A 20,473-nucleotide genomic window follows, 5' to 3' on the forward strand; every position below is an offset into this window, starting at 1 on the left:
ATGCTTGGCTCGTGATGGAGATATTATTCTAAGGGGTATTGTATGGATACTGCGGCTGGAGGCGTGATTACATGTAAGACGGAGCAAATACACAAAGCTCCTGGGTCGTTCCAAGCCTTGAAATTCTCCAATCTTCTCTCTAAACTCGCTGACTGAAGGGAAAGTTGACCTCCCTTCCCCCACTACACCTCCGCCCTCTCCCTGCGCGCCTGCGTCTCCCGAAGCACCCTCCTCCTCTCCAAATCGTTCATCACAACCATGCTCACCGACAACACCACGACCACGAGGATCAGCCACCGCGAGCCGGCCTCCCCGGCGCACACCCTCCCCATGTAATTGCGCGGGTCGTCCACCACGGCCCGCCAGCGGTGCAGGTCGCACGCCCACGTCTCGAGGTCGAACACGCCGCCGTCGTAGGTGCCCCAGCAGCCGCCGCCGTCGGCGCAGTAGCCGCCCCTGGCGGGCATCACGTCGGTGACGTTGCCCTGGTAGGGCCGCGACGCCTCGAAGGTCGGGTCGAAGCGGGCCGACTTGGCGTGGACGACGGAGAGGAAGATGAAGACGGCCAGGGGGATGATGTAGTAGATCTGCGTGGCGGTGTAGAAGAGGCAGAGCTGGCAGCGGCTGAGCTACTCCTCGCCCACAACTTGTCAGTGGTGACCTCTTCTCAGTTGGCAGAGAAGCAAGCACTCACCTTGACGCCCATCTCCTCCCGCCCGCTCCGCCTCAGCACCCCCCACGCCATCGACAGGCCCGTCAGCAGTCCCAGCGCCAGCGCGAGCCAGTACAGCGTGTCCCAGTTGTTCTTGTCCTTCTTGGTGCCGTGCAGGTCCGCGCCGTGGAAGTACAGCCAGCCGCGGACCCGCCCGTCCACGACGACCTTGTGCAGGTCGCCGTCCGCGAGGCTCGCGTAGAAGCCCCTGGCGCGGCTGTCGCGCCAGGCCTGCAGGCCGACGGCCTTGAGAGCGAAGCCGGCGAGGGCGGCGAGGCAGATGAGGACGGCGGTGGCGAGGGCGACGCGCGGGATGGCTGCCCGGGGTAGGTGGAAGAACTTCTGTCTCTGCTGCTCTTCTTGCGCTGCGGTTGCCGGCGCGGACTGCGCGAGGTGTGGCTGTGGTTTGCCGGCGGGCATGTGTATGCAGTTGCTATGTGTTTGCGTTAGATACTTGTAGGTAGTGATGAGGTCTCTCTTCTCTAATGACACTGTATTGTTCGAATGACGAAACACCAGCAGCTACCCCAAACCCAGGGGCACATGTGAACACTTATGAAGCCATTGTCAAGGAGGCCTGGGCCAACATTGCATGACCGTTCTCCAACGGTCATTCAGCTGCCAAGGCTGCATCATCACAAGCAGGTTAATTGCCATCCATGTCAAAAAAAAAAGAGCGCCCAATGAGGATCATCTGCTAATAAAGTCGTCTACCTTATTGGACAGTAGGGCTGAATTGCCAGGCGCTTTTGGTCGATATCGGAGGCCTTGCAGGGTTGCATCCTCGCTAAACTTAGAGGCGCGGTTGCGAATAAGACGGCCTAAGAATTGCACCGGTGGCAGGGCATTGGAAGTCGGATCAGCCTCTAAGACACACAAGATGTGATTCCATCAGCCAAGCTTCATGAGATTCCTGGCATGTGATGCCATAAAAAGAATGTGGTATTTGTGCGTCAACCAAGAAGGCTTTCCATCCAGCTTTCCTAAGCCAAGCCAGGTCCCCGAAACTCCCAAGATATATGCATAAGATGTAAATGCGCACTTCATAACATTCCTTCCCGTTCACATGCCCTCAGGCCCAGGCCTCCCGTCGAGCCACTTGCTCATGTAGGGCCCATCGAGCCAGTACCCGAGCTTGCGGTAGTAGCTCCGCACGCCGACCCCGGAGATGACGCTGATCTTGTCGCTGCCGTGCTCCTCCCTCGCGATGCGCTCCGCCTCCTCCATCAGCAGGGTCCCGAAGCCCTGGTGCTGGAACTTCTTGGGGTCGCGCGCGTGCACGGGCACCGCCGTGCCGTAGACGTGCAGCTCCCGCACCAGGCTCGTCGGCTGGCCGACCAGCTCCTCGCGGTAGGTGTACTTCTCGGTGCACTTGCGCAGGCGCAGCAGGCCGACGAGGATGTCCTGCTTGGGGTCCTCGTAGGCGAGGAAGGTCTCCCAGCCGCCGTTGGCGGTGTAGTCCCGCCGGATCAGCTCGATCTGGTTCGGCCGAATCTTGTGCTTGACTTCGTTGACGCCCACCTCGCGCGTGCGTACGTCGCGACACGTGGTGCCAAAGTCCTTCATGCGCGCGAGAGCCAGCTCGCGCAGGTTGCCGTTCTCGACGCCCGAGGTGACGAGCGGCATGGGGATATCGCGCTGGACACGGTAGATACGCGTCCATGGCGGGATGAGGGCCAGAATGCGCGCGACCAGGTCGATCAGTCCGTTGGGCGTGTAGTTCTGGTACCGCCCAGTCCTCCACAGTTCGTACAGTCCGGTGCCTCGGATGACCAGTGTCGGGTAGATCTTCAAGCCGTCTGTCCTGAAGGCAGGGTTCTCAAAGTACTCCCTGAACTGGTCTAGGTCCCTCTCCATGCCCACATTTGGCAGGTCCGGCATCATGTGGCTGACCACCTTGTATCCGGCATCCTTGGCGAGACAAAACGTCTCGGCCACCGCAGCGACGGTGTGGCCTCTATTTGAGTCTCGTGCGACATCTTCGTATAGAGACTGAACCCCGACTTCCAAGCGTGTGCACCCGTACCTCAGCATATCGGAGAGGTGTGGCTGGAGACAGTAATCCGGCCGCGTCTCGATTGTGATGCCGACGCACTTGATATTGCTCATCTCGCCGGCCTCAACCGCCTCGTCGACGTTTGTTGTTTGGTAACCGCTGAGCGCATTGTGCAGCTGAGAAATGAACTCCTCGCGGTAGGACGGCGAGAGCGACATGAAGGTGCCACCCATGATAATGTATTCCACCTTGTCGACCGAGTGCCCCAGCGCCTTGAGCTGGTCGACTCGCCCTCTCGCCTGCTCGAAGGGATCGTACCTCGCGCGGATAGCGCGCATCGACGTGGGCTCATATCCGGTGTAGGACTGTGTGCTGTACTCGAAATCGGAGTCGGGGCCGCCGGGACAGTAGACGCAGATGTTGCCAGTATATGCGATATGGGGGCATCGATGGGGCTTGCACATGACAGCCACGACGGCGATGCCAGAAGACGTGCCTGTGAGGAGGAGTTAGTACGGTGGTCTGGATTGCATCGGCAAGGGTTGCGACTCACGAATCGGCTTTGCGACCAGCTTTGGTAATATGTATTTCTTGTAGTGCTCCGGGACGGCAGCAATGATGGCCGTCAGCGGAGGCAGGCTGGGCACCTTGTGCTTCCTGGCCAGCCTGCCACGCAAGCTGTTGAGGTTGATGTCCTTCTTGGGCTTCTTTGGATCTCTTGAGGCTTCGTAGTCCTCTATGAGGGCGTTGGCGATATCTGCACAGCAACGCAGGAAGCGCTCGTTGACAGGAGGCAGGTTGGCGTCCTTCTTGCGGCTCGTGGCCGTTACGGTGGTTGTCGCCATGGCTGTCTGTGACGCTGTTCAATTAAAAAAAAAAGCAAGGGACCGTCCTCGAGGCCCAGGTTGAGTTTATCGAGCAGGGTTGCTCTGCATTATCTGTCAGATATCAAATGAGCCTTGAAGCTGGAGGCGAGCGCGATGCTATCATCACAGTTGCAGGCGAATCTTTTGGTGGGGTTCAATTTTTTAGTGGAGCCTCTTTCAGGCCTCTGTGCTAAAGCTGATGCTGATATTGGGGACGGCTGGTCAGCCTCGATTGATTGAATGCGATAACTACAACTGCTGTAATGGGCCCCACAAAATGCCGATAGGCTTTCAGACGGGACGAGAGAATAAGCCGATACAAAACAATGCTGGTTTGCTAGGAGGCCTTCTGGCTGGCTCGGCGGGCGAGGATGGACGGAGTACGTAAGAGACGGGACTCTAACGCGGGAAATTTAGTGGGTGTCTTCGGTAGTTCACAGCTGCTGGAAGCAGCGAAACAGCGGCTTCTGCTAGTAAAACTGCGGCTGGAATCGGGACAGGTCGGGGCTGCTGTATGGATTTTGGTGCATTTTGGGTGCAAGTGGATGCCAGTGTTGCCGACCTGCTCCAGGGGTTTTGCCGATTAAGCCTCGCATTGGCTGCCTGCCTCGGTGGCCCCAGTTGCCTTTTTGCGCGCTGTTTACTGGACCTTGGGTGGTTCTTTTTTTGATGACGGCAGGGGGGGCAATAGCTTTCGCAGACGTAACAGCGCAGCACGGCAGAACGTGCACGGGTTAGTGAGGATCCATTGGGACTGAGGTGCATCTCCAACTTCGCATTCTCGAACTCCAAAGGGGGAAAAAAATAACTACATCGCAACCACCGTTCCTTTCCCTCTCGCTTCGTCCACCTCGACGACAGAGTCATCTCCCTCGCGACACCTGCTGTCTCCTCCCCTCTCCACTCTTCTCCTTTTTTAATTAATCCCTCTTCTTGCGTTCACGATGCAGGCCATTTCGAAGCAGGTCCGGTCAGGAGGCACTCTCCTGCGCCAATTGTCTCGCCGTCCCTACAGCTCCTCCGCGTCGCCCTACGCCGCCACCATCGACAACCTGCGCATCAACAGCGAGACCAAGGTCCTCTTCCAGGGCTTCACCGGCAAGCAGGGAACGTACGTCCAGGCCCCAAAGCTCTGGGTTGTCTTTGGCCTCCCGGAGCTCCCTTCCATTGGAGCTTCCTGCCCATTGGACGAAGCGGCATTTCCCATTTGCTAACACCCACCTTCTCCCACAGCTTCCACGCACAAGGAGCCCTTGACTATGGTACGAATGCTTCCTCCATGCCCAAGATCTTCGAAAGGATCAAAGCCTGTCGGACTCTGAGCAGCACGCTGATGTCATTCTTTGTACAGGCACCAAGGTCGTTGGCGGAACGAACCCCAAGAAGGCCGGCACCGAGCACCTTGGCCTGCCCGTCTTTGCCAATGTCGCCGACGGTGTGAAGCAGACCGGCGCCAATGCCACGGCCATCTTCGTCCCGTACGAGAAAACCTCCTCCCTTTGATATGCATATGTTTCCTGGGTACTAATGCGCCTCTCGTCTGTCCAGCCCCCCTCTGGCCGCCGGTGGTATTGAGGAGGCCATCGCCGCCGAGGTCCCCCTCGTCGTCTGCATCACTGAGGGTATCCCCCAGCACGGTATGCAATCCTTTTCCCGGCCGACCCTTCGGCCCACACATGTGCAACCCGCTGACTCTATAACTCACAGACATGGTCCGCATCACCTCGATGCTCAAGTCGCAGAGCAAGACGCGCCTCGTCGGCCCCAACTGCCCCGGCATCATCGCCCCCGGCCAGTGCAAGATCGGCATCATGCCCGGCTTCATCCACAAGCGCGGCCGCATCGGCATCGTCTCCCGCTCCGGCACCCTGACCTACGAGGCCGTCAACCAGACGACCCAGGCCGGCCTCGGCCAGTCGCTCGTCGTCGGCATCGGCGGCGACCCCTTTAGCGGCACCAACTTCATCGACTGCCTCAAGGTCTTCCTCAAGGACGAGGAGACGGACGGCATCATCATGATCGGCGAGATCGGCGGCTCCGCCGAGGAGGACGCCGCCGACTTCCTCAAGGCCAACAACACCGTCAACGGCGGCAAGCCCGTCGTCTCCTTCATCGCCGGCATCTCGGCGCCCCCCGGCCGCCGCATGGGCCACGCCGGCGCCATCGTCGCCGGCGGCAAGGGCGGCGCCGACTCCAAGATCAAGGCCCTCGAGGCTGCCGGCGTCATCGTCGAGCGCTCCCCCGCCGGTCTCGGCAAGGCCCTGCGGGACGAGTTCGTCAGGAGGGATCTCCTGTAAATGTCTTGGGAACATGAAAAAACAAACTACAACACATTTATATCTGTACGAATGGAAAGGGTGCGAGAGATGAGGTGGGACAGGAGAGAAGGGGGGGAAACAGACAAGGGATATGAGAAGGATGAGAAAGGATGAGAAAGTTGTCTTGACTTTCCCCATCATGTGCAACCTCTTTTTTTTCTTGTTTAATTATCTACCGCACGGTAACTCCGACATCAAACACTCATAGACTGGATGGATTTGGCGACGGGGTAGGACAGATACACGCATCTTCGTGTTGCATCGAAATGTCTTTTCATATCTCTGTAATAAATGATCATGCGTCCTGACTGGCCTTGTTGCGTGAGGACTTGGTCTCTGTCCGGCCTTATACCTATCAGGTCCAGGAATGTGATGATGGCTCTCGGAGTAGAACGTGGGTTACCTTGGATCAGACGAGACTTTGATTGTAGTATTTGCTCGAATAAATCTGGAGACGCTATGTAGAGCAAGAATATGGCTGCATGCTCATTCATTCGTTAAGGGAGCGAAGCTTGCTGATAAAAGCACCAGCTTGAAAAAAGAACAAAAAGAAAAGCGGAAAAATAATGGTCGCTCCCACGTGCTGAAATCCCATCTAACGGATATGCTTCCCGCCTGAGTAACTCCAGTCCATGCAAATAAAGGAGAGGTTTCGATCCCGAGCAGAACCGAACGTCCCAACCCTCCACCTACGCCCAACATCACGCCTCGCCGTACAGCCGCGAGATGATGTCTCCGGCGTACGCCTCCTCCATCTGGTAGTGGTACCCGCCGTTGCGGTCGAGGCCGAAGTGGAGAAAGGCCTCGACGACGCGGTCGATGTCGAAGCCCATCTCGACGAACTGGTCGACCATGGCCTTGTTGTAGCCCTTGTACCGCGCCGGGTCGACCTCGTCCATCTTCTTGGGCGGCTGCGGGGCCCGCTCGGAGGGCTGCTCGGGCGGAGGGGGCTCGCGGCGCGGGGCGCCGGCGTAGCGGACGGCCCAGTCGTGGGCCATGAGGCGGAAGTACTCGGGCTCGTCGCGGGCCATGGTGGCGACGACGGCGTCCTGCGGGTCGTCCGGGTTGGGGAGCTCGAGGAGCATGCGGATCGAGAGGAGGACGGTCTTGATGGTGTTTACGGGGGACCACGTGTTGGCGCTGCTGGTGCTCTTGTCGTTTGGTCGGATGATGTCGAGGCAGATCATGCCCTGCGCCCGAGGTAAGAGGTGGTCAGCGGTTGTCAACATGGCGGGACAGTTTGAAAAAGAAAAAAGGACACAAGATGGTTGATGACATGCAGCAGGCTTGGGGGGAATATGCAAAAAGGATCTGGAGAAAACGCAACAGGTCTGGAAGCATGCAACAGGCTTGCGACGACGCGGAAAGCTTTGCTAAGAGATGCTGCACCCACAGTCTTGCTGCTGATATTCGGGTGCCATATCTTGGTATCCATGGTGAACTTGGGCGGCTGGAAGGGGTAGCCGGCCGGGACCTGGATGTCGACCTGGTAGGTTCCTCCGGCATATGGTGTGTCTGGCGGGCCCGTGAAGAGGCCCTTCAGATGCGTCATGTCACTCTCGTCGACAATCACAGCCACCACGCCCGAGTTGTCTGTGTCCTCTTTGAGGATGTCAATCTCCTTTTTGAGACGCGTATTCCGTGCTGGGTTCGCCATCGCGGGAGTCGTTGGCGTCGTGCGAGCCCGGGACAGGTGAGGTGATGGTGGGGGAAAGGCCGAATCAGATGGAAACTGAGAATAGAGGCTCGGGCTGAACTTTAAGATGGAGAGAAGCTGAAGGCAAGGTGTAAGAATTTGAAGACTAATATATTTTCAAGGAAGACTTGAGAAAGGGACCAGTCCTATGAAAGCTGTTTGCTTGTGTGTGCTTCTGAAAGAGCAAGGAAAGAAAAGTGTTTGGTCTTGTTGCGATTCTGGTCTTGCCTGCCCAAATTCCATCTCCGTCCCACGGTGGTCTCCACCTCCCTCATCATCGACCACCGTCCATTATTAGTTAAGGTAGTTGGACAGATCCAAGCCGAGGTGGGTGGGTTTCTCAGCGGAAGCTACCTCCAAGGTAACCCCCCTAGCGGTTTGAGAGCCATCGCCATTGGCTACCTGCAAGGCCTGGAATCAAAGCTGAAAGGCCATAGCTTAGGCGCCACGTGACTGTGCATTAGAGGAAGCTGTCGCGTTCCCTGACGCCTGATTACGGGAGCAGCAAGGCCAAATCTCCAGCCTTTCCAACCGTCAACCATCACCTCCCAAACAGCCCCAGCGCTGTCTTTCCACAACCCCGACATCATTCTTTTCGCTCTCATCTCGCGATTGAGAGGATCTTTTTTATTCCTATTTCATTCAAGTCGCATTTGAGTAAGAGGGAGCTCAGAAGTTGGCAGCTCGACAATCATGGTATGCTCTACGATCTGGCGCTCTCGCCCCCTTCACCACATCATCTAACGAAGCTGTGATCACAGGGTCAGAACCAATCTGGCATGGGCGGTGGCCCTGGCCAGGACGGCAAGGACGATAAGGACAAGAAGGTATGTTTATCCTGCTCAGACTCTCGGATGCACAAGCTCTGATCACAAAACCTCATAACAGAAGGAGAAGCCCAAGTACGAGCCGCCGCCGCGCCCGACCACCCGTGTCGGCCGCAAGAAGAGAAAGCAAGCTGGTACCAGCGCCGCCGCCAAGCTACCCGCCGTCTTCCCAACCAGCCGCTGCAAGTTGCGTCTACTACGAATGCAGCGGATCCACGACCACCTGCTCCTCGAGGAAGAATACGTCGCCAACCAGGAGCGCCTGCGCAAGGCAAAGGCAGCCAAGGACTCGTCTGGCCCCAGCTCCGACCTCGACGCCGTCGACCGCCTTGCCGATGAGAGGGGACGTGTGGATGACATGCGCGGCAGCCCCATGGGCGTCGGCAACCTGGAGGAGATGATCGACGACGACCATGCCATTGTCTCGAGTACGACTGGCCCCGAATACTACGTCAGCATCATGAGCTTCGTCGACAAGGACCTGCTTGAGCCGGGCGCCAGTGTGTTGCTGCATCATAAGAGCGTCAGTATTGTTGGCGTGCTTACAGACGACACCGACCCTCTCGTCAGCGTCATGAAGCTGGACAAGGCCCCCACGGAGTCATATGCCGATATTGGTGGTCTCGAACAGCAGATCCAAGAGGTGCGAGAGTCGGTCGAGTTGCCTCTGCTACACCCCGAGCTCTATGAGGAGATGGGTATCAAGCCACCCAAGGGTGTCATTCTCTACGGTGCCCCTGGTACAGGAAAGACGCTCCTGGCCAAGGCGGTCGCCAACCAGACATCTGCCACTTTCCTGCGTATCGTGGGTAGTGAGCTGATCCAGAAGTACTTGGGTGATGGTCCTCGATTGGTCCGACAGCTGTTCCAGGTAAGTTTGCCTCGAATCTTGATCCTGGTCTACATACAGTGCTGACTCCATCTTGACAGGTTGCCGCCGAAAATGCTCCATCTATCGTCTTCATCGACGAGATCGATGCTATTGGTACCAAGCGCTACGAATCCACCTCTGGTGGTGAACGCGAGGTTCAGCGCACCATGCTTGAGCTTCTCAACCAACTCGACGGTTTCGATGACCGTGGCGACGTCAAGGTCATCATGGCCACCAACAAGATCGACACTCTGGACCCTGCCCTCATCCGCCCCGGTCGTATCGACCGCAAGATCCTGTTCGAGAACCCCGACCAGAACACCAAGCGCAAGATCTTCACCCTCCACACTTCCAAGATGTCGCTTAACGAGGACGTCGATCTGGAGGAGTTTATCGCGCAGAAGGACGATCTCTCCGGTGCCGACATCAAGGCCATCTGCTCCGAGGCTGGTCTGATGGCCCTGCGTGAGCGGCGGATGCGCGTCCAGATGGCCGACTTCCGCGCCGCGAGGGAGCGTGTCCTGCGCACGAAGCAGGAGGGTGAGCCGGAGGGTCTGTACTTGTAAAACCCATGTGTATGAATAGGCTGTGCTATGGGATAGGGTGCGATTAGAAAGACTTGGCGGTAAATAACAACCATCACGATGATTGGTCTGTATCATTGGCTTGCCATATTCTCTGTCATTCTGCATGCTACCTTCGTGTGACTGATTGCGGCCATGCACATCTGAAAGTGCTTCCTTTTCAAACGCATCATGGAGGCAACCCCCTGTAGTATGTAACTTTAACATATTATAATGTCCTCGACTGAGGCATGCTCCGGCAGACCCTCCCGTCTAATCAGCCTGCCCGGTCGACCAGGCCATACGGGCTTCGGTGTCATATCCGTCACGTAGCAGTCTCCACTGACCAGAGCCCAACGACCACTGGGCCCGGGTCGAAGTAGACAAGGCGAGATGGCTCCTTCGACGAGATAGGCGACGTCGCCGAGTTGCACTCCGTCGGGGGCGATGCCGAGAAAGGTGTCGCCGATCGCGACGGCTCGGCAGTGCTGCCACGCGTCTCTCAGCACGTTGATGCGCTCCGTGCCGACGCTGGCCTCGTGGTTCATGAGCATTAGCTGTTGTGGAGAACGCGAGTTAGTCTCAACCCGAGGACCCGTCAGAGCGAGCGCGAGTGGTCCAAATCGAACCTTGTTAGATCCGCGGTCGAGGAACTCGCTGATTTGTTGTATTGATGTGCCTCTCGCCACTGCGGTTGGTGAGTATCTTGTTACAGTCATCTGCTTGGTCTGCCATTGTATCATGTGGCAAATAAAGATGAAAAGACGTACCCCGGAGGAAGTGCTCGGTAAAGGGGCTCTCCGGATGAGCAGATAGGTGGTCCCTGATGCCGGACTCAGGGAGATGAAGAAGTTCGATGATGTGGGACCATTGGCGCGTTGCGTCGCCATGGTCTGTGAAAACGACGGGCGGCCCGATGTCGTTGACTTCGCCAACTGCAGTCCCACAGACGGAAAGGGAGTTGTAGACTCCGAGGGTTTCTGAGCTAGGCGAGCTGTCGCATCACTCGTCAGCGACAAAGGCACAACTTCTCTGTTCCTCTCTTCCCCTTTTCTAGCAATAGAGGCATGCTGACCTGATGATCTTGGCAGAACCAAGCATTCCAGTTGCAGAATCATAATCTACTTGGCCGTCATGAACGTAGTCAGAGGCCTGTTTAATAGGGGTGTTTTGAGACCAATCCGGCATCCACGACGCCATGGCTCTGTTGTGCGGATGGCGAGAAAGACACAGCATCTGAACCCCGATTCTGGAAAACAGAATCCCAGCAAACTCCGCAAAGACTTCCTCGACACTTTTGGAGTAGTCGATCAAGCAGTCCATCTCTTCCTGAGGACCGTCCAAGAGCGCCTTCAGAGCAAACAGCCTGTCTCTGGGGTCGGTCGATAGATAGGCTCTGGTATGAATGGCATGGTTGAACAGGCCGTACCATATGTCTTGGTCGGATGAGTACCGGTATATGTCAAACACGACGGGCAGCTCCTGCCTGGTGACCCGGTGATCCCTATATCCTAGCAGACACTCGTGCAGTACGGTCCAGGGCGCCTCAGCCCGCCCACACATCACGGTGAGGGACTTGCTGCTACTGCAGTGCACCTCTTGCACCACCCAGATCCTCCGGAACCAAGGGCACTGCAGGAGCTCCTCAAGGGCGTCGACGACGGCTGTGCAGGGTATGGGCCGGTCGATAACGTCCGCTCCTGTGACGGGGGAATACATCCTGGGTGCTCCTTGTGCCTCGGCCAACTCGGAGAACACCGTTCGGCTCCCGTCCGTCTCTTCTCCGAGATACACTATGGTGCGAGGGGCTGAAGAAAATATCTTGTCCATCATCCGGACCTGAGCCGTACGCTCGTCCACATCATCTTGGTTGATGCATATCGCGTCGATCCAGACTGTCCGCTGCTGGACGCGCTGGCGGAGACTCCGCAGCGCGGCAAAGCAGTTCTGCGTGATGGTCAACGAGGAGGTGTCATTATCTCCAATTAGGATTGCGGCCGGCTTCGAGGCGTCTCCCCAGGTGTATGAAAGTGCCTCGTAGTTCAGCCACGTGTCCGAGAGGCGCTGTGTGGTAACGAGGCATTGTACCGGCGCATCAGCATCTTGACTGGGCCGGATGTGGAGAAGACGAATAGAGTCTGGATATTGGAGCGGTAGATATTTGTACGGCTCGGAGGTCGCCATGGTTGGGTCTGGCGGTGAGCCGGCTGAGGAAGCGCTCACTTCAATTCCTATCTTCACCTATGGGCGCGATATGTCGTCAAGAAGACGCCCGCTTCTGTCACTCGTTTCCTTGACCATGCGGTCAATCTGCTGCCTTACTATGAGGCTTCAACTCGCATTCTTGATATTAGATTCAGTCCCAGAATTCCAGTAGCCATCTAAGCTGGGGTTAGCGTTGGCGGAAGTCCATCACGATCTACCTCAACGCTAACAATATGTACCTTTCTCCCTGGGCTATTTACTACCTAAACCCAATGGATTTGGTGAATAGTTAGTAAAGTACTTCTGTTAGCATTCCGTCAACTAATCCGACCCTCAGTTTATCATCGACATGGTGTGCCTGAGTGGCTGAGCCAGCCGCCCATGTGCCCCTCCGGTGCTGCGCGGCAGCAACATCATTGGCTGCGAGTTCGTGAAGGCGTCAGGCATCCATGCAGGATGACCAGGGTAGGGTTCAGCTGTTATGTCTCTTCTTTTTGCCGGGACGCCAGAGTCTGTCCTCTAATAAGCTATGGTGAGCAGTCTTCTTGCTCGATCCGCACGAGTTGAAGCATGACCAAACTCTGCTTCGGCTGGCGTAAATCTCGGAAACATGAGAAGGAAACGCAAACGCCTTCAGGGTCTTGTGCTAGCCCTGTACAACAGCCCAAGATTGAAGCGAAGAAGGCTGCACCAGCGCCATCCTTTCCCGATGGCGTCGAAGTATGGTGTGACTGTCCGGATGCGGCACTAGACATATGTTTCGTCCACGGCCTGACCGGTGATCGAAATCATACCTGGACCGCCGATGGGGAGAGAGTACCGTGGCCAAAGACGTTTCTACCTCCAAGACTCGCCAAGACCCGTATTCTCACCTATGGGTACGACGCATATGTCGTCAAGAAGACGACCGCCTCTGTCAACCGCCTCCTCGACCACGCGAACAATCTGCTGCAGGACTTCTCGACAGATAGAGCAATTTGCGGTGTCGGGAAACGACCAGTCGTCTTCGTGGCACACAGCCTGGGGGGCCTTGTGTGCAAGAAGGCGATCTTGCAATCAGCCGAGAGTCCACAGCCTCGACTTCGTGCCCTGTTCGAGAGCACCAAAGGGATAATCTTCCTGGGCACACCGCACGATGGAAGCTCGATGGCCGCCTGGGCTAAGATCCCAGCCTCTGCCCTCAGCCTCGTCAAATCAACCAACCTGTCCTTACTCGGTGTTCTTGGGAGCGACAACGAGCTGCTCGAGTCAATTCAAGTCAGCTTCCGCAACCTAGTGCGCACCTCCAAGGCAAACGGCAAGCCTATTGAGGTGACGTGCTTCTTTGAACAACTTCCCATTCTCGGTGTTGGCGTGGTTGTGTCCAAGAGGTCTGCAGCGATCGCAGGCGAGGAGGAGCCCATGTCAATCAACGCCGATCACAGAGGGATGACCAAGTTTACCTCTGTTGAAGATAATGGATTCAAGCGACTGTTTGGAGAGTTGATTAGGTGGAAGAGTGAGATCGATGCTGATAACTTGCGTAAGATGAACGCCTGACTATGTATTTCGCATACACAATTGTTAACACTGTCTCAAGTCCCAACCGACTCGAGGCCCGATCCTGATATGTTAGCAGCGTGTTTGGACACCTTATTATTTCCACAGATGCACAGTCGCTCTCATGACATCGAACGCCCGGTCGAAGGCACGTGCGAATGGCTTCTAGAGCACACAACATTGCGGGAGTGGGCAGAGCGCCAACGCGGCATGCTGTGGATCAAGGGCAAGCCTGGATCTGGAAAGTCAACCCTTCTGAAATATGCTTTTGAAAAGAGACAAAGGATAATCAGCACCGGAGAAGACAGCCTTGTGTTGTCATTCTTCTTCCATGATCGCGGCAACCACCTGCAAAAGTCTCCTGTAGGCTTCCTGCGGTCTCTGGCCTACCAGATAATCAGACAAGTCCCAGAAATATTGACCGGTTCTGGCGACCCGTTCCAACAAAGATGCCGGGAAGTACATCGGCAGGGAGATAAAGGCGAGTGGCACCCCAGGGAGTTGCAAGACTTTGTTGAGCAGTCCCTGTCCAAGATCCTCGCGAGCCGCGGAGCATGGTTGTTTGTGGACGCCCTCGACGAATGCGGCAAGGCGAGTGCTGTTGAGATGTTCAAGTGGTTTACACACCTGATGAAGAAGCTCTCGGTATATGGCTTTGGCCTCCACCTCTGCGTCAGTTGCCGCCACTACCCAATTCTAAGCCAAGCTTGCGAGTTCGAGATCTGCCCAGAGCACCAGAACCGGGAAGACATGTCTGCCTATGTTCAATCTCGGTTTCAGGGCTCTGGTTCTCTTCAAAAGTCTAAAATTCCGGACCTGATCACATACCGTGCTTCTGGTGTCTTCATGTGGGCTCGGATTGTCATCGATGAAGCGATAAATCTCGATAACGAAGGAGAGTCGCTCGCAAGCATCGAAACCAGAGTCACCTCCATTCCGAAGAAGCTGGACGAACTATACAGTGAGCTCATAGGACACATGAACGACAAGCCAAACTCTCTCAGACTTATTCAGTGGGTATGCTTTGCCCGACGGGCCTTGACGTTGAGCGAGCTCCGTTGGGCCATGGTCATCGACCCTGAATCTTCTAACCGGCTTTGCGAATACTACTCTCAGCACCATGACTATATCCGGGACAAAGACCAATTGAAGAGACGTATCCAAACTCTTAGTTGCGGGCTTGCTGAAATTCTACCGACCGAGGAAGGCCATGTCCAACTGGTTCATCAGTCTGCAAAGGATTTCCTTCTCGAGCGAGGCTTGGCGATGCTCGACTACAAGGCGTCGTCGCCACATGGCACTGTCGTGGGGAAGGCACACTTCTGCCTGGCAAAGTCCTGCTTGCGTTACCTCGCCCTGGATATCATGGCGGATTTCGATTCAATGAAGAGGAAGACAGAGGATAGCATCAAGCTGACTGCTCCATTGCTCAGCTACGCCGTCTCTTCATGGCCGGAGCATGCGATGCGAAGTGACGAAGAAGGTGTCCCGCAGGACGATATCCTCGAGATTGTCGCATGGCCATCGAATGACCTGGTCGAATTGTGGATGAGCTATTCCTCTATGTTAAACCTCTTACACCCCCAGCCCGACAAGGGAAGTAACCTCGTTCACATCAGCGCATTATACGACATCCCAGGACTACTGGCAGCTGTCTACCGAAAGGCAGGTCACGACCACCCCTACTGCAGGCATGATCGCGGTCATACCCCTCTGAACATTGCTTCTGTCAGAGGGCGAAGGAAAATCGCAAAGATGCTAATCGACCCTGATTATGCCATGCGAGTGGCAGCTGCGACCGGTATGGAGTCAACCAGCGTCAAGCCGACAACAGATGCGACAGACCTTGGTCGAGGCGGCTCAGATCCCAGGCCGAAGAGCGTGGTCAAGATCGTACCCCTTCCCCTGAATAAGGACGTCGAAATCAACTCTCAAGGTTTCGAGGGCCGAACGCCTCTTCTGGGCGCCGTCTGCGGCGGGCACGTGGACATTGTGAAGCTGCTTTTGAAGACAGGGAAAGCGGATATCAATGCGAAGGATCGTTGGGGAGGAACGGCTCTGGCTTGGGCCGTACTAAATTGTAGTAGTGAAATAGTGGAGCTTTTGCTGGCTACTGGAGAACTGCAACTCGAGCCGGTTGACCACGCGGGCGGCACACCGCTGTCGATAGCTGCTGCTAAACGAGGATCACTTCAAACACTTCAGCTTCTGCTTGACACAGGCAAGGTGGATGTGAACAGACGATGTCTTGAAGGACGGACGCCTTTATCCTACGCTGCTGGGCAGGGTTATATAGACAATGTGGAAGCCCTGCTAAAGGAAGAGAAAATCGACATTAACTCCAGGGACTGCACAGGAAGAACGGCGTTGACGTGGGCGCTTCGAGGCTTAAAAGACCTTGAAACCATGGCTCCATTGATGGATCTAGCTTCAATGCAGGAGCTACGGTGGGCATATGAAAAAACTGTAGAGTTGCTTTCTAGCGTAGGTGCAGTCACAGAGGAGACTCAGCAGTAACAACTGTCAGGTATGAGCCAAGTTAAAGATACACAGTACCTATTATCTTGAGACACATTGACAGTTCCCAGTGACAAGGAGATAGTTATTATAACCCTAACCACCCCTAGTCATAGAGCCTTCAAGCCTGACTGCTTCTACCTTTCAAGATAGATCTGAGGCCTAACTTTTTCCCAGACTTTTTAATCTCTCGATCATTGTTCAGCCTGTGGCCGGTGACTCAACTCGTCTGTTTGTCTGGATGCACGAGTTTGCAAGGCCGGATGCACCAGAACACCGGACACAACCGGATTGTCGTAATGAATGGTTCCCGGCGATCAGCAACTGACCCTGCAAGTGAAAGGCACTAGGATAAGCGATTGGAGATGTAGTTCAATGGGTCAACGAAAGCCTACTGTCAAGAGGACTTCAGTGAACCCCTTTCTCAAAAGGTCCAACGCCCTCCTTATGTCTAGTTGGCAGCAAAAGCACATTTCTCACGGAGACCTTGTATCATCACGAACGACTGTCTTCATTATTCATAACAGGCCTTGTGGTCTCTCTCAAGCCGAGGCAAGCCAGCAGCGAGGCTTCTTGATCTACCCTCCCACCACCACAAACCCTATCTTCCCTCCCATGTGTTGAAAAAAGAAAACCGTCATAACGACAGCAGCCCGCCCTCAAGAGAAGGAAAGCAATGACACAAACACATCCCTAAAAATAAAATAAAATAAAAGCTTCAGAAGATGATCAACTAAACGGGTCGCTCTCGTTGGTATTGTCTGCTGCTGAAAAACACAAGAGGACGTCTTGGTCGTGAAAAGCGCCCACCCTTTATAAACGCCATGTCGTTTCGTCAGGAACACAATGCTCTTTGAAATGTTGCCGCTCCTTTATGTGCCTGCCTGCCTTGCTTTGCTTTCCCTTGCTTGCCTGTTGGGTTCAAGTTTCCGAACCCCCTAAAAGAAATTCCAAAAAAAGGGGAAAGCCGCTGGACCAACACCCCGTCACAAGTGGGACGTCCAACCAACCCATCAAAGCTAGCCCTAGCTCGAACCCCCCTGCATCGACGCCGTGCTCGCCCCCGTCGCACTAGGTCCCGCCTCGTGCTGCTGCTGCGTGTTGCCGCGCACTGGTGCCGTACTGGCTCCCGCCGCTGGCGATGGGCCTGCTGATCCTGGTCCAGGCGTGACATCCATGGCATCCTCGTTGCCGTCGTCTTCCGAGACCGGGCTCGCAGGGGCGACGGGGATGAACTGTGAAAACATTTGCGGGTCGTTCGAGAAGTGGACGCCCTGCGCTACCGGTCCGCCGTTGGGCTGACCGCCGTAGACGCTGGGGAAGGCTTGCGGCGGGGCAGGTGGCGGCGGGGGTGGTACTACATGCAGACCTCCGGCCATGTTGTGGGCAACGTGGTTACCTCCCTGCGGTGGCGGTGGTACATCGATGACCATCTCGCTATTGTCATCCATGCCATCCTCGTCATCAATCGTGTCCGGCTCCTGGTCGTCGAATCCCCCATTGGCATTCCCCGTGAGACCATTGGGCATGTCCAGGCCACCCTGGGGTCTCCTGTGGCCAAAGATGCTGCTGCGGTCGTGCGGGTCTGCAAAATTCTGCTCGTTATTTAGGTACCGCCGGAGACCTGCCACGCCTTGGCCAGAGAAGACGCAGAAAACATCTCGCTGGTGCGGGGTAAACTCTGAAGGTGGTGTCAGTCTGTCTGGTCTCCTTGCTCTCAAAGGAAACTCGGAGATGTGACTTACCTGGAGGAGCGTCACGGCAGAATTGGTTCAGGTCGTCACGCAAGAAAGCTTGGACACCAGTCAATGACAAGTGGGTAAGGCGGGTGCACGCGTTAAGCAACTTGACGATGCTCTGGGATACTGTTAGCACAAGTTGCCCGGGCGGTGCTGATAACGAACAGATCGACTCACCTTAAGCGTCAGGTTGGTACAATAACTCAGATGGACCCGCTCGAGGCTAGTGTGGCTGTAGTACTGGTTCTCGATCGCGTTGCCGTCGGCATCCCTCCTAGGACGATGCCGGGTGTTGGCCCTGGCCAGGGCAAGCACGCTCTCGTCGGTGATGCTACTGCACTTGACTAGGCCGATGCGCTTTAGCTTCGGTAGGGTTGCTAGCCTCGTGACCGAGTCGTCCGTTAGATGGATACAGCATCCAAGGTCGATGTACCGGATCCTATTGCAGGAGGCTATCAACTTCTTGACCGCATCGTCTGTGATCTGGCCACAGTGGCCCAGATGTACGTAGTGCAGGTTCTTGCCCAGGCCGGCGATAGAGTAGACTGCAGCATCTGTGATGTTTCGGCACTTGGCCAGGACGAGGTTACGTAGTCGAGGGGCGGCATCGATGATCTTCTCGACGGCTCGGTCGGTGAGTCGCACACAAGATGTCAAATCGAGGATCCGGAGGTGCTCGTATGTCTTTCCAGCAGGTAATGAGAGGAATGCGTTATCGTCAATGAGCTCGCAGCTGGCCAGCCGCAGCTCTCGCAGGGATTGTCCTTGGGTTAGAAGGTTGGTGACAGGTTGGTTGCCGACAAGACGGCACTGATGAAGGTCGATTTCGAGGATGTTGGGGCAGTGCTGAGCGAAGGCAAGGATGGCCTCGTCCGTTATTTGACCGCAGTCGTTCAATTTGAGCTGGATCGGCTTGAGGTCAGTATGGCTGGAGAAGGATGTCATGCATGGGAGGTGTGGAGACTCACGCGCTTGATAAACCTGCAGCTCTTTGCAAGCTTGATCATACCCTCATTGGAAATCCTGACACAGCTCGAGATGTTCAGTCCCTGCAGACGCTGGCAGTTCTCGGCGATGGCGAAGATGGCGGCCTCGGTAATCTGATCGTCTCCAGAGATGTCGAGCGCGAGTAGATGGCTGCCGTTGTTGACGAGGGCAATAAGGCCGCTGTCCGTCAGGCCCTTGCAGTTCGTCAACGTCAATCTCTCGACCCTCGTGCAGACGGCGAGGGGCATGACGCTGCCGTCGTTGATCTTGTCGGCGATAGAGGCCAAGTTGAGGCGCTTGATGAATTCGCGGTAGGCAAAGTAGGGTGCGTCCAGGCCAAGGGTCTGACATATCGACTGGTGCTTTGTCCAGTTGGAGCAAGCTGGGCGATGCCACAGCAAGTCGACGGTATTCCTGGCCCATCTCTTGCAGGTGAGCATGCAGTGCAGCTGGTCAGCCGACGAGTTGAGCTTGGCGAATATGGAGATCAAGATCTCATTGGGGAGGCGGTTGACAGGAGGAAGGCATTCATCATCGTTGACCTGCATGTCCTGCAGGTTCGGGACGCCAAGGGATGACTGCGAGTCGTTGTTTGCTAGGTAGAAGTCGGATTCTTCGTTGTCATTAGGGGCGGGCGAGCTGGTGGAGGAAGAGGATCGTGAGTCTTGTTGGGACTGTTCGCTCGGCAGAGGTATGGGGAGGGAGGATTGGGTAGCGATGACATCGAGCGACGGGGCCTGGGGTCGGGGATCCGAGCCAGGAGCCTGGCCGTCAGCACCGGGGTGCGACATGTTTGCGCGGGTAAACTTTGGCAGCGACCGAGGAAGTCACGAATGCTGGCGAGGTCCGAAGCTTGACCAAGAGCCTGGAGGCCCGGGGAGTGTGTAGAGAAGAGGAGACCTCCGCAAATGCAGCGTGGTCGGTCGGGGTCTGATTCACGATGTACGGCGGAGGGGTTTCGAGATAAGCAACGAGCTACAGGGTGAATCCTGGGGCGGCCCAAATCGATGTCGTCGCCGTCGGTGATGGGCAGCCTGGGCAGGTGACCGCTGCAAGGGACTGTGAGGAGGAGGATGGAGCGCCGTGAAAACAAAGAGAAGGTCAGTTGCCAGGTGAGTAAGGCAGCCAGTGGCAAGAGGCCTGGCTGTTGGCTGTTGTCGTTCGTCTGCGATTTGGGTTTTGATTTGTTTTCGCTTTGTCACCAGCAAGCAAGCATGAAGGGGAGGGGAATTACAAGGGAAAAGGCCAGGTCCAGGCTTTGGGCGTCTGACACATGTACCTATTGTCCAGGCAGTTGACACCAGCAAAAGGTTGCGAAACCAGTGGAGAAATAGCAGTTCGAGGCGGGCAGCACGGCAACAGCAGCCCAGTTTACTTGTACTAATGTTAGAGCCAAGCCAAGCTGCCGCCCAGGCTAGGCGATGCTTGGAAATGGAGCAAAGGGGCATCGTCGGGTGGGGGATGGATGGATCCCTGAAGCTGGTAGCTCCTGCTACAGAGGGAGGACTTCAGGGCTATTGTTGGATCGCCGTCACGTTGGATTCGCCATCACACCCCCCTACTGCAGCAGCCCAGTTGCTTCGTACAAATCAGCCATCTCGTCACCCATCCATCCCTCATCCCTCATCCCTCGTGCT

General features: G+C 56.0%; 8 protein-coding genes across 8 annotated transcripts; 3 read left to right on the forward strand and 5 right to left on the reverse strand.

Moving 5' to 3' along the window:
* Positions 1–182: 182 nt before the first annotated feature.
* E0L32_006735 (uncharacterized protein) lies at positions 183–1,132 on the reverse strand (the record flags this gene model as incomplete). Its single annotated transcript, XM_031141400.1, has 2 exons — positions 183–587; positions 695–1,132. 2 exons carry the CDS (start codon positions 1,130–1,132, stop codon positions 183–185), a joined length of 843 nt encoding a protein of 280 aa, XP_030994566.1.
* Positions 1,133–1,774: 642 nt separating this feature from the next.
* Positions 1,775–3,553, reverse strand: E0L32_006736 (uncharacterized protein; the record flags this gene model as incomplete). The annotated part of the gene is made up of 2 exons (XM_031141402.1): positions 1,775–3,204; positions 3,262–3,553. 2 exons carry the CDS (start codon positions 3,551–3,553, stop codon positions 1,775–1,777), a joined length of 1,722 nt encoding a protein of 573 aa, XP_030994567.1.
* A 965-nt stretch (positions 3,554–4,518) lies between these two features.
* Positions 4,519–5,871, forward strand: E0L32_006737 (uncharacterized protein; the record flags this gene model as incomplete). Its single annotated transcript, XM_031141403.1, has 5 exons — positions 4,519–4,685; positions 4,808–4,836; positions 4,926–5,052; positions 5,123–5,211; positions 5,282–5,871. The coding sequence occupies 5 exons, from the start codon at positions 4,519–4,521 to the stop codon at positions 5,869–5,871; spliced, it is 1,002 nt and encodes a 333-aa protein (XP_030994568.1).
* A 722-nt stretch (positions 5,872–6,593) lies between these two features.
* Positions 6,594–7,549, reverse strand: E0L32_006738 (uncharacterized protein; the record flags this gene model as incomplete). The annotated part of the gene is made up of 2 exons (XM_031141404.1): positions 6,594–7,082; positions 7,286–7,549. 2 exons carry the CDS (start codon positions 7,547–7,549, stop codon positions 6,594–6,596), a joined length of 753 nt encoding a protein of 250 aa, XP_030994569.1.
* Positions 7,550–8,281: 732 nt separating this feature from the next.
* On the forward strand, positions 8,282–9,852 carry E0L32_006739 (uncharacterized protein; the record flags this gene model as incomplete). Its single annotated transcript, XM_031141405.1, has 4 exons — positions 8,282–8,284; positions 8,350–8,415; positions 8,477–9,286; positions 9,346–9,852. 4 exons carry the CDS (start codon positions 8,282–8,284, stop codon positions 9,850–9,852), a joined length of 1,386 nt encoding a protein of 461 aa, XP_030994570.1.
* Positions 9,853–10,070: 218 nt separating this feature from the next.
* E0L32_006740 (uncharacterized protein) lies at positions 10,071–12,033 on the reverse strand (the record flags this gene model as incomplete). Its single annotated transcript, XM_031141406.1, has 3 exons — positions 10,071–10,537; positions 10,620–10,843; positions 10,925–12,033. 3 exons carry the CDS (start codon positions 12,031–12,033, stop codon positions 10,071–10,073), a joined length of 1,800 nt encoding a protein of 599 aa, XP_030994571.1.
* A 254-nt stretch (positions 12,034–12,287) lies between these two features.
* On the forward strand, positions 12,288–16,110 carry E0L32_006741 (uncharacterized protein; the record flags this gene model as incomplete). Its single annotated transcript, XM_031141407.1, has 5 exons — positions 12,288–12,342; positions 12,392–12,492; positions 12,718–13,576; positions 13,634–13,664; positions 13,710–16,110. 5 exons carry the CDS (start codon positions 12,288–12,290, stop codon positions 16,108–16,110), a joined length of 3,447 nt encoding a protein of 1,148 aa, XP_030994572.1.
* A 1,025-nt stretch (positions 16,111–17,135) lies between these two features.
* Positions 17,136–19,627, reverse strand: E0L32_006742 (uncharacterized protein; the record flags this gene model as incomplete). Its single annotated transcript, XM_031141408.1, has 4 exons — positions 17,136–17,791; positions 17,856–17,967; positions 18,027–18,761; positions 18,818–19,627. The coding sequence occupies 4 exons, from the start codon at positions 19,625–19,627 to the stop codon at positions 17,136–17,138; spliced, it is 2,313 nt and encodes a 770-aa protein (XP_030994573.1).
* Between the last annotated feature and the right edge of the window lie 846 nt (positions 19,628–20,473).

Source organism: Thyridium curvatum (assembly GCF_004353045.1).
Source record: "Thyridium curvatum strain D216 chromosome Unknown NODE_39_length_367864_cov_79.813791, whole genome shotgun sequence".
Taxonomy (NCBI): Eukaryota; Fungi; Ascomycota; class Sordariomycetes; order Thyridiales; family Thyridiaceae; genus Thyridium; species Thyridium curvatum.